At 38.6% G+C, this 12966-nt stretch overlaps 1 protein-coding gene across 1 annotated transcript; it reads right to left on the bottom strand.

Moving 5' to 3' along the window:
- Positions 1–999: 999 nt before the first annotated feature.
- On the bottom strand, positions 1000–11421 carry CLEC3B (C-type lectin domain family 3 member B). Its single transcript, XM_081933370.1, has 3 exons — positions 11139–11421; positions 6553–6651; positions 1000–2682 (listed from the first exon to the last, which is right to left on the bottom strand). Exons 1-3 carry the CDS (start codon positions 11239–11241, stop codon positions 2282–2284), a joined length of 603 nt encoding a protein of 200 aa, XP_081789496.1. The 5' UTR covers positions 11242–11421; the 3' UTR covers positions 1000–2281.
- Positions 11422–12966: the final 1545 nt, after the last annotated feature.

Genomic DNA, 12966 nt, shown 5'->3' with positions numbered 1-12966 from the left:
GCATTTTGAAGTTAAAGAAACTCTAGGCTCCAGAAAACATAGAGGGAGGGTCCAATACCTCATTTTTAGAAACATTTTCCCTGTGCAGTCTGAATGGATGGATCTGTGATGGCGAACCTATGGCACACATGCCACAGGTGGCCCACGGAGCCATATTTGCCACCACGGAAGCCCTCAGCTCTGGTGCGCATGTGTGCACCAGCCAGCTCATTTTCAGCCAACCAGAGGGCCAGGGAAGGCAATTTTTGCCCTCCCCAGACTTCAGGAAGGACTCCGGAGCCTGGGTAGGGTGAAAAACAGGCCCAATGGTCAACCAGAAATTTGGGCGGGATGGGGGTGGCCATTTTTGCCCACCCCAGACTTCAGGAAAGCCTGCAGAACCTGAGGAGGGTGAAATTTTCCCCCCTGCACAGGGGGGTGCACATGCATGCATGGGGGTTTGTGCATGCATGCACAGGGGGTTTGTGCATGCATGCGCAGGTGGGGGGCACACACAGTTTTGGCACATCTTTAGAAAAAGGTTAGCCATCACTGGGATATATGCTAAACATGTCCATGTGCCTAAACTCCTCCAAACTTTCCATAGAAAAATACCCTGACAAACCCTAAAGGGATTGCCAGTTTTGGTGTGATGTATTATATGTTGTAACTGTATAAATTTGTATGGCTAATGCCTCTGTTATGGTGGGCTGAATGTCAAGTAGCTGGATGCCTGCTGCCATAAAATAGGGGGTGGGGAGAACTGTGGGGAAGTTTACATTACAGCTTTACAACTATGGTTACTTTCAAGGCCATGTCAGTTTACTCTGTTATGCGGTGGCCTCCGGTTGCCTAGCTACTAGGGGGCTGAATCTGTGCTAATCACACTCTGTGCCTCAGAGCTTGTTTGAAACCGTTTGAATTCAGTTTGTTCCTAGTAAAAATACTTTTCTCGAAATCTATGGAACCAAGGATTTTTCTTTGCTAGGAATTGAACAGAGACAGTCTTGACGCAATGTATTTTTGCCAGTAGACATACTCTTTATTCAGGTAAATGTGGAAACTCATTCAGATACTTTTCAATAGATGAAAAAAGTTCTCATTTGTGAATGGAAATAAATCCTACATGTAAATAAGTAAACACAATGATCAAGAACCACAGTCAGAATCAAGCTGATAACTGACTCCTTGATGTTTCTATGGGAGTCTTTGAAGAAATACTCTGGATTTCCCCCCCTCAAAGACCATGTTACTTGGGTGAAGACTGGTGCTGCAACTACCTCCTGAAATATTTCACTTTTTTCCCCTAAGCATTGGTACAATTTGTTGCAGCAAGTAGGTCAATTCTTTCCCCACTTTACTTTTTCTTCATTTTATCTAATGTTTTTAATTTCAGAAGAAAATGTTTTTAATGTCCAGAAGAAAATTGTAGAAGAAATACAGCCAAGCAATTTAGTAATATATATTTTAGCAAAACACATAAAACATTTTTGTTAGTTCCTTCATTGCTTCTTCTTTTATTGTTCACATAGAATAAACTAATGCAACTATGCTTACTTTTCAGTTCAGGGCTGAAATGAAAGCAGGGATGCTAAAAACACTTTCATCTTCAGATGAACTATTTAACTATTTAGTGCAACAGATAAAACATGAGTTTAACAAAAGCCACTTTTGGGGGTGATTAGCTGGAGAAGAAAGAAGACTGAAGGAAAATTGCATGCAACAATAAATTGAAACTTAGAGATTGAATGTTCCCAATGTGAAGTCTTTGTAATAAATTATAAATGTAAAAATATAGATATTTATGATTTGTAGCTAAGTAAATATAATGTTGCTTCTAAGCTTATAACCAATTAAAGTGCAGTAAAGATCAAATTCCTTGTAATACATTGCCATTACTTTTTCTGTTAAATGTGTATACATATGTTTGTTTGTTTGTTTCTTTGTTTGTTTTATTGGATTTATATGCCGCCCTTCTCCCAAAGGACTCAGGGCGGCATACAGCATTAAAAAACACATATTACAAAACTTAAAAGAAAATTAGAAACAATCCAAGAAACAAACCAAATTAATATAACACTAACATTTTAAAAATTAGATAAAATTAACAGGCCAGCCGGCTTGCTGGAAAAGCCAACTTTTTAGGGCGTGTCGGAAGGACCGGAGGTCGGGGATTATGCAAAGCTCCTATGTGTCTTATCATAAATATCTATATATCCATGTTTAAGCAAACACAGATGCACACACAAAACTCGAGGGATCAATGGATTATATTGATTAAACCTTCCCTGAGATGAATCTATTAAACAATCATGAACTGGCATACATAGAGCAACTGATCTCTGCATCTCTTATCAAACCACTTTCCCACAGCGACTGCAGACAATGCTACACAGTTTTCTTGCTTCCCTCCATCAGGTTGGGTAGTGATTTCTGTTTCCCAATTCTTATAGCTAATGCTGCTGCTTGTCATGTCCACCCATTTGCCCTCCACTGCCAGGTCATTGATGCCAAGCCAAATTTCCACCTCATTCCCCAGGGTCTTCCTCACATAGTCATAGAGAGCATCATTTTCGTCACCTGTCTGTGGTGTACTGAGAGTGCCACCCTGGGAAATGCAATCTTCATTGGCCTCATGATAGGTCTTAGCATGGGAAAAAGCCAGGACACATTTTAGATTGATCTTTGTACCTTTCAGGCAAACTAATAAAAAATAACAAAAAAAAGGGAGAAACAAAATATTATCAAAATTCCATATATGAGGACTTTTTTAAAAAGTTTTTTTCCATTTTCATAACAAATAAACACATGTATACTGTTACATAACCAACATTATTTTATATTATTAAATATTAACATCAATTCGTCTTACCATCAACCTCCCAAAACAATTATTGGCTCCTCTGCTCTTCATACACCATATTTGTATGGTGTCCTGTCCATCACTTTCTTCTCTTTCTCCTCCTCCTCCCTATCTCCTTTCTTCCCTCTGTCATCCTTCTCTTCTCTACTTCTGCTTCCTCTCTTCTTCTCCCCTCTCCCCTTTCCACTTCTTTCTCTCCTCCTCTTTCCCCCTTACCCTCTCTCCTTACCTTCTCTTCTTCCCTTACCACTCTCTTCCACACTCTTCATCTCTTTTACTTGGTGTATTTCAGCCTCTGACCAAGTTTCATTTTATGTTGATGGTATTTATAATTTCATGTCAATAAACATCTTTAATTTTAACATCTTTTTTTTGAAGATATATATATATATATATATATATATATATATATATATATATATATATATATATATATATATATATATATATATATATATATATATATATATATATATATATATATATATATATATATATATATATATATATATATATATATATATATATATATATATATATATATATATATATATATATATATATGCATTTGTGTTACAACCCCTGGTATGCCTAAATATGGGAGGAAGGTCACTACTCCCTCTTTCTGTCCTTCGGCTCATCACAGAAGACCATGCAGGCAGAAAACCATATTTTTATATATATATATTCGTAGATTTTCACGGGTGTAGGTATGCTGGTTTTGTTGTATTCGGGTCTTTTCCCGTGTAAAGTTGAGATTGTCTTTGCAACACATTTTAAGCCCACAGCTTGAAGATGGCAGGTGAGATCCTGCCAAAACGTTGCAAAGACAATCTCAACCTTACACGGGAAAAGACCCAAATACAACAAAACCAGTATATATATATATATATAGCATACCTACATACCTTTTTTAACACCACCACCCCAAGATATTTTTGCCCGGAATGTGGACCTGATTACAATTCCCAGCTATTCTCATCATAATATTGTATAGTTATATATCATTACCCACCCCAAATTTTTAATTCTGTCGTTATAATCTCATTATAAGTATATTTCACATTTCCCCTTCATTTTTCCATATCTTAACTTAGCTTACAATACACACCTCACTTTGTTCATCTTCTTAAGAATTCTATATGCATTCATATTTCATATATTTTAACCTATATTCAGGGCCGGATTTAGATGAAAAGAGGCCCTAGGCTATTCCACTTATGGGGCCCTTTCACCTCCCATTTTTAAGTTTGTAAATTACATGAGAGATAATAAAATACATCATTACTGTGATATATATATCAATATATTAAATGAAACATGTTGCAATTGGTACTAACCTTGATAAAAAATGTGGCATGGATAATAAATAAAAATAAAAGGCCCCTCTTGATCTTGAGGCCCTAGGTTGAAGCCTAGTTACCCTATAGGAAAATCCGGCCCTGCCTATATTTAATTGTCTTCCCATTATCATATTCAATAAATTAATAATTTGGTTTAATTATTGTGTAATATAATATTTCATATATTTTAACCTTTGTTTAATTATCTTTCCATTATCTTGTTCAATCAGTTAGCAACTCGGTATAATTATATGGTAAAGGAGTAAATCACATGCCTCAACTTTATATTGTCCAAATAACAATTTCTAAATATCTGATTTTTCCCTAACAAGTCTTTTGTCCCAATTCTCTATTCCTGTCGCCTCCCTTTTCTTTGTTGGGACATGTCCACCCTTTTCAATTTTCCCCAAGCCACTGTCAAACCCAGTGAAATTTTTTATTTGCTTATTATTTTTCACCATTTCTACCATTTCATTATCCTCCCCCTCTCCCTCCTTCATTTCCTGCTTCTCCTCAGATTCAAAATTCTGTTTAAACTTAATTTTAATGATTTATGCATATTTTTTTATAATTTCACGCAATTCTTCAAATTCCCACCTTTCCACAATGTCCAGTTTCAAAGTTACAATTAGTTATACAGGTAATTATAATTTAAGTTCCAAATTTTCCAGGATTCTTCTTATTTCACAATTCCGGTCCCACTTATATTCTAATTCAGTTAAAACAGACAGGCTCTGATCCAGCTATATATTTCAGTTCACGTAACATGGAGAGGATAAGAAGGGAGGGACATCTTAATCACTTCACTTTCTTTGTCCTTTATTCTTTCCTACAATGGGGTTGTAGTGACAGAGGGAAAGGGAATGATTATGTATGGCAGTGACGTGCAGTCAGGTGAGGCAAGTGAGGCACAGCCTCACCACTCTCATCGTGAAAAAAAAAAGTAAAAGGAAAAAGCTGAGCTAGTTGCTGCCTCACCGTGGATGACTCTGCTTAACCTCACTGGTGCTCTCCCTCCCCAAGTGTAGTGACTTCCTCCCCAGGCCCCCATTCATTTCTCTCTCACACACACACAGCTGGATAAAACTATATAAAAATCTAGCCCAGCTTCACTGATTACAAGTTTGAAAAGGCAACGTGGCTCCACCTGCAATCAAACTACACTTGGGGAGGGAGAGCACAAGTGAGCACTGAGGAGACCACAGGAGGAGGCAGGAAGCCAGGCAAAGAGCCATGCTGTAGTACACACACTTCCCCCCAGCCTCTTTCTTTTGGAAGGCTCGGCTCGGCTCCCCTCCGGCTTCTCTGCCTCTCCTCTCACCCCAGCCTGCCAGCAGGAGGTGGTGGGTGGGCTTTATTGTGTTCCAGGCATTTCCCACCCAGACAGCAGGCTGCATTTGCAATGGTGAAGGTGTTTGGGAAAGGCAGCAGGGGAATGGGGGGGGGATGGCAGAGGAGCTGCTTACAAGCCACTGGAAAAGATATCCAATCCAACTTTTGTGTGTGGGGGGGTTTGTTTGAGAGTGAGTGAGAGAGGGAAGGGGTAGGAGAGATAGTCCAATCCAACTTCTGTGTGTGTGTGTGTGTGTGTGTGTGTGTGTGTGTGTGTGTGTGTTTGAGAGAGGGGGAGGAAGGGAGAGAGGGAGGAAGGAGGGGAAGGAGAAGAAAAAAGAAAGAAAGAAGGAGCAAAGGAGAAAAACAAATGCTGTCGCTTTAAATTGGAACTGAGCATGCCTGGCTGTGGAATTCTGGGAGTTGAAGTCCACAAGTCTAAAAATATTTGAAACCCAGCACTGTGTCAGTGCCTCACCAGTCATAAACCTCACCGCACGTCACTGATGTATGGTATGTGTATGGTAAGATAGGGAGTGTACCTGAAATTTGCTTGTTTTGATGTAATTTTTTTGCTCTGAGTATTTTCATCTGGTGTGAGCTCATTTATTATTATCTTTAACCTTTGGAGAAGAAAATATTATAGTAATTTGATGTTTGTTACTATGACCCCTCTTTTTGTTTCACTCAGTTTCTTTGTCTATTATTTGTCTCTGAACATCCTAGTTTATTTTATGTGAAATAGGTGTTGAAGTTGAAAACTATGTGTTAAAAGAATGTTTCAACATTTTGAAACCCACAAACTATCTCTGATTTGTGCTGAATTTTTGAACAACATTTATGGAGTTTTTTTGTCTAATTAGCCTCAGACAACATAACAGCCATTTTCAGAAAATATCCACGAATCACTCAATATAGCAAATATACCCATTAGTCTAAAATTTTTGGGCCTCCTGGAATAAAACCTGTTTTTTTTTGTTCCATAACCAAGTCAATTTTGTGATCTAAAAACATTACAATGGATGGATTTTATACCTGTTTGAAGTGCTTGCTTTTCCTTTAGTAAGGCCACCTCTTGGGAAAGATTCTCTAGTTGCTCTTTAAGGTCTTCAATCATTCTGAGGCTTACAGCATCTATTAAGTCAGTAACAAGATAAAGTTTAACATCTGATTGCAACTAATGACTGCATTCAAACTGATGAGTAGAATGAGAACTTCCTCCTCTGTTGACGAGTAACCTCAAGTGAAAAGAAGCAAATTATGTGTACTTGTCCTAAATTCGTATACTCATATACTGTATGTTTTATAAAGTCATCAATTGAAAATATTCCATACATCAGAAACAAAAACAAATTATCTCCCTCTTTTTACTGGATAGTTTTTTTAAAATAATGAACTAAAAAAACAGCAATTCTAATTCCTTGTATATGTTGTCTGTTCTTTCTTATAACTTTATTTTATCAAAATAACATATTTCTCATATGACGATTTGGTTTTAACGGTATATTATGCACCATATACAATTATGTAATTTTCTTCCTTCTATTAATGTCACTGTATAATTCTGCAGACTATAAAACTCAAGATTCTTGTATAAATCAAACTTTGTTTACATGTACTTTACTTCTGGTTGCCACAAGTTTTAAATCACAATATAACTCCCTTGGGTTTCAAATTACATATAATCTACTGGTGCACAACAGCTAAAGTGGGGCTTATTGTTACGTAACTCACCATCTCACAATGAGGGAGAAGTTAGTAGTCTCTAATTAACTAGACTTTCAGGAAACTTCAGCTTCTAATTAACTTTTAGATACTGTAAACAGAATGTAAATATAGTAACTTAACTGTTTCTGATGGAAGATCAACAACCATATATAAAAGCTTGCCTACCACAGTGATTTGGAATGTTCCTAGGCATCTTCCTTCATTTTGGGCTTGTAGAAAAGTGACTTTTGAAGGAGAATATATAAAAGACAGTTTTGAAATATAGTAAATATCCTCAAACCTGACTATTTTGTTTAATGTTATCATAATAAAGTGATACGGTCAACCCACTTCTGTCCCATGTTGTATTTAAGGGTCAGCTTTCACTATGAGAATTAAAAGTGCTTTACAAATAAAAAAAAGCATATGAGAAGAATATCAATGCCGATGGTTCTTTAGGCACTGGTCAAATTCAATGTAATCAGCTAGTCATAATCATCACAATATCAGCCTTGTTTTAAACTGTGTTCTTCGTGCCTCTATATGTAGAACTATTCTAGTATTCTAGTATTTCAGTTTAATTAATGTAATTGCTAATTATTGAATAGTCAGAAAAGTATTCAATGCAGACATCTCCTCCAGAAGTCTGTTGTTCAGTGTACCTCTGCACCAACTCACTATAAATAAATACCCTCTTCTCCAGAGGTAGGCTCCTACCTATTCGGTCCAGTTTGGCTGAATAGGTAGTAAAAATCAGTTGTACTTTTCCGAACAGGTAGTAATTGCACCCTGGCCACACCTCCGAACCGGTTCCCTGGTCACTACTCACTCACCCCACCCCACCCAGTCTCTGCTCTGCAGCTTGCCTGCCTGAAAAACTGTGTCCCTGATCTGTCTGCCAGATAAGCCTGCAAGTTGCGGCTTAGCTAGCTGCCCCTGCCCCCTTCCCCATGGCCCTGCCATGCTTCCCTGCCTTCCATGTGACCTTCCTGGTGTCCCCGAGGCCAGCTTGCGAAGGCAAGTGGAAGGCTGCGTGGAAGGCAGGGAAGCATGGCAAGACTGTGAGGAAGGGAGCAAGCAGCCTACTCCCTTTCCATGGCCTTGCCATGCTTCCCTGCCTTCCACATGGCTTTACCGGTGGTCCCCCATGTCCGCTTGCCTTCTGAGGTCGGCGTCCAGCCTAGCCTGGCCAATGGGTGGGTAGGTGGCCCTTGGTGGAAATGCAGGCGCTGTGCTGGGCTGAGAGGGGCAGCAGCGGTGATGCTGTGGGAGGGCAAGTGGACATCCCGGGGCTGCTGCACATGCACCCACTCCATTTCTGCAAAGGCAGAGCCCCCCCCCATCCCAAGAAGAGAGGAGGATGCTGCAGAAAAGACTGCCTTCCACCCGGGCCCACATGTCTCTCATGCTGGCTCTGTGGGGCTTCGGACTCCAAAGCAGCCCACTGGCTTCCCACCCATCCACCTGCCTGCTCCTTGGCCATGGTGCCGCTTACCGCCGGCAAAGAAGTGGAGCAAGAGGCAGAAGCCACTGGTGGGTGGGTGGGGGGCAGCCCCTCACATGGGGAGAGGGCTGCAGCTGAGTCTCCTTCCCCCCAGAGCATTGGACTCCACTGGCTGCAAAGTGTGGCACAAGGGGCAGAAACCCCCGGACCCAGCAGTGCTCCAGCAGCAGCAGCAGTGCCTGACCGCTTGGGATAAGGGTGGGGATGGATGGGGTGGCGGGCGTTGCACCTGTGAGCCCCATGACAGGCCTGATCCCAGGCAGTTGGGCACTGCTGTTACTGGAGCAGCATTGGCTCGCTGGGTTCGGGGGCTTCTGCCCCTTGTGTCACACTTTGCAGCCAGTGGAGTCCCGTGCAAACCTCTTCAGGATGCTGGCCTTCTTGGAGCAGCACACCGCCCTGATCTATTCTATTCTTCTTTAGAGGAGCCAACTTCCTCAGTTTTGCATATCCCATTCTTCAATACGTCCAAAAACCAAGTTATTGTATTTGGTGATAGAGCACTGGAATTTGCTGATGTCTCCAGAGTGTCAGAAATAGATCCTAGGGCTGTAGTTTGCTTATTTTGTTATAGGTCATTACTTGGTTAATCAGGAATGGCAGTGTAAGACTTGAGGGAGAAGAGCAGGGGTGGGTTTCCAGGTTCTGTAGACGTGGCTAGGAGGCATGTGACTGAATGGACATGGCCTACTTGACATCATTCACGCACATGCACATGCAGTCATATGCCCTGCCCCCACCTAGCCATGCTCTGGCAAAACAAATTTTCTTGGTTCTATGAGCGTGGCTAGGTGGGGGGGGGGCATATGACTGCATGTGCATGCTTGAATGATGTCAAGTAGGCGATGCCCACTCAGTCACATGCCCCCTTAACACTCTCTATAAACAAACTGTGAGACTTTGAATTGCCAAGCCAGACTGTTCAGTGAGGAAAGTGAAAGTGCTTTGTTCCCAATACACAAGCTTCCAGCCTCCGAGCAGCAGCACTAACTTTCCCTCTGTTGTTAAAACTCTCTTTGTTTTCTTCTTTTCTTTTCTTTTTATATTCCAAGTTAAAAAAATAAAAATTAAATTCTTGAGTAAAATAGAGGAGAAAAAGAGGAAAACACCCGTAGTAATGAGGAAGGAGACTTTTAGTCCATAGGTTGCAGTAATAATAATAATAATAAAAAGATAGAAGAAAACTTAATCCATTCATTTTAAACGCTTGCATAAATTCCATCCATAAAAATAGCATTTAAGAGCAAGATAACACACTGACCAAAACCATTCAAAGCTTAATTCCTCCGCTTATTTCTTCTGTTTTCAGATTTAAATTAATTTTAAGTTTTTTGTAGGCAGTCTCTTTGTTACTGTGGTTGTATCAATTTGGGTACATCTGAATTCTCCAATGAAGAAAATATTGGAATTATATTATCTATCTCATTGTTTTGGAAAAAAAGCTTTAGAAATCATATTTAATTTTTATAGTCCATCAGGAAGTATTCAATCATGTTTATATCCCTGTCAATTAATCCAAAGAATTTGAGTTTTCTCAAATCTAAATATATTTTCATCATGCAAGGGCAAAAAGTATTTAACCAAATCCACATTACTGACATTATGGTACAACGTATCCAAGTTATGTAGAGAAAACAAAGAGGTTAACTAGCCACATTTGAGAAACGAGATAAATAATGTATTTTTAAGTTACCAAAAACATCTTTAGATTCCCTAAAATTAGAACAGACTTTGATTTTCATGTTTTTGGCTTTTTTTACTTAATAAATTTACTTAATAAACTTAATAAAACAACAAATAAGAAAAAAAAATAGCTAAGAGAGAAGAATAAGAAAGCAACATAACCATCTTATGTGCATAGAGGCTATATATACAAAATAATATATGACAGTTTCAATAAAGGATCTTCTAAAAATGTCACTAAGCCTAACATGCTTTATTAAAAGGTAAAATAGTGTAAGAGTAATGTTTATTTATTGAACATTTATATGATTGCAATCCAATCAAATTCTCCATTTGCCTGCATTACAGCACAAAATTATCAGACTGTAAACAAAAGACTTGTGGTATGCATCACTCCTCAGGAACAAGCACTACAGACTTAAATCTTATTGTTTTCCTACATCAAATACATTAAGTAGGTCTTTCTTTGATTGCATTAAAGACAGATTTGCATATGGAAGAATCTGAGTTTCATTTATTTTCAAGCAGATATAATAAATCATGCCTAATTTATCCAATAACCATAGTTCAGTATATTGCGACTTGATTATACAGTTAACTGCATAGTTTTAACCTATAGTTTAAATATAGTTTTATATTTACATATATATATATATAACAATGTAACCAAACCAAATGTTGTAAAATAAAAAGATTGTAATGAAACAGACACTTCTTGGCTCCTTACCTTTTCTTGGTTCTGGCTTTTTCTTGGTTCTGGCGTTTTGTTGAGCTGTTATTTGTATCACACAAATAACACACACAAGAAGACCAATTCCTCGGAATGGCATTTTGCTGCTGCTGCCCTCAAAGAGATTGGAACAAAACTGGACTTGGTCTGCCTAACTTCTTAACATGGCATTAACTAAAAATGTCTGGCCAAAAAAACAGTTCCAATTTCTTCTGTAATGTTCCAGTGATTAGAAGTTGTTTTGCAGATTTCTGGGAGGGATTCAATTCTTAAAGGCATTCCAACAAGCAGGAAGGGGCGTATATATGGAAACAGGATGCCTCTTTACTTTTCTGGGCCTTTTTAAAATTTGCAAATTAAAACCAAGACTAACAAGACTTATTTCCATTATTTCACAGTCCCAACACAGTGATTCTGCCCAATTTTTAACCAGCCACTGTAGTTGGTTTTTATGAACAAATCAATATACATATATTTTGTATTAAAATTTATAACTCAGTTTCCCTGTTCAGCAGAGGCATTCAGGCTAGCAAAATTCAGTGAACATCTGAAATAAAAACAAGTTAAAAATGAAATAAACAAGCATGGATAATTTAAAACAAGTTCCAAAGTCCTCTGGCATCTTAGGGCTGTTCTTCATTGCCATGTTAGTTTGCATTCTTTACCTCCTTGAACTGATGGAAGCTATGCATCAATTGAGCTGCCCAAAAGCCAACGTCTATTTTGTCTCAGGGACAAGACTGGTGTTATTCTTATAGTTTTAATGAATGACAATTTAAACACAATTTACAAGCTTGCTGGATTCCTCTGTACAGTTATTTATTGTGTTAATATTGATGGAGTGACTTGGGTGATTCTGGGCATATTCCCAGGATGGCTCTAGACATCTTTTAAGTAGCCTGAATGTTAGCTCACCAATGCATGTAACTGTCACTTTAGGGCTTTTTGAAACTGAATTTGCCAAGCTTCTGGAAGACTGCTAGTCCTATGGGATTTAAACACATGAATATCACTCATTTGGAAAGATACAAGCTTGTGCCCCAAAAGTAGCCCAATTGATAGGATATTATGCAGAAGTGCATAATTTGAAATAAAAGTTTCAATCTGAGCTTCTCTGCCATGCATGAGATGTAATGGGTGTAATAAATTGGGTAAATTAAGAGAGAGCAATTATAAAATGTTGCAAGGCAGTGGTAGTATTTGGAGTAGCAATAGGTCACAATCAAGAGCATCTTAATCAATTCATGCCCTTCAAATGCTCTTATGTAATCTGTCACTCAAGCTAAAAGGCAGATTTTCTATCATTACTCTCTTAATAGAAACTGCAAAGGAGCAGCAGTCATAACAACACCAAGTCAACAGCACTCTGAATAGAATGGGACTGCAGTTACCTTACCATGGCCAGCTGCCACGGCCAATTTGCCGTGACCAATTTGCTGCAAGATAACTCACCATAGCTAACTCAACACAGGCCAACTAGCCACGGGACAATTCAACAATTTAATTATTTAAAATAACAATTTTAAAAGTTTTTGTTATTCACATTTCATTTTGTCCCTCCTTTGGCATCCTTTCTTTAATGATTCTGTTCCATCATTTCTTTGATATAGTCTTTTGTCATGCAGCGAGTTATTCTGCAGCTAGTTGCCACATCGAGTTGGCTGTGGTGAATTGACCATGGCAAGTTGTCCTAGACACATGATATGTTGTTTAGACTTCTGAGAATTACATTAAACCAAGAAAACAAACAATGGATCATATAACAAATCAATCCAGAATTTTCCCTTAAAACATAAACATTCTAGTTCAATTTATCATACTTTGG

The sequence above is a fragment of the Natrix helvetica genome, assembly GCF_964273705.1.
Source record: "Natrix helvetica genome assembly, chromosome: Z".
NCBI lineage: Eukaryota > Metazoa > Chordata > Lepidosauria > Squamata > Natricidae > Natrix > Natrix helvetica.
The sequence above is the reverse complement of the archived record's forward strand: the minus strand, read 5'-3'. Positions and strand labels throughout refer to the sequence as shown.

Coding starts and splice junctions, on each gene's coding strand:
- CLEC3B (XM_081933370.1), bottom strand. CDS start 11,241: ATGCCATTCCGAGGAATTGGTCTTCTTGTGTGTGTTATTTGTGTGATA. Junction 6,652..11,138: donor AAAGCCAGAACCAAGAAAAG/GTAAGGAGCCAA, acceptor CTGACTTAATAG/ATGCTGTAAGCCTCAGAATG. Junction 2,683..6,552: donor AAAGCAAGCACTTCAAACAG/GTATAAAATCCA, acceptor ATTTTTTATTAG/TTTGCCTGAAAGGTACAAAG.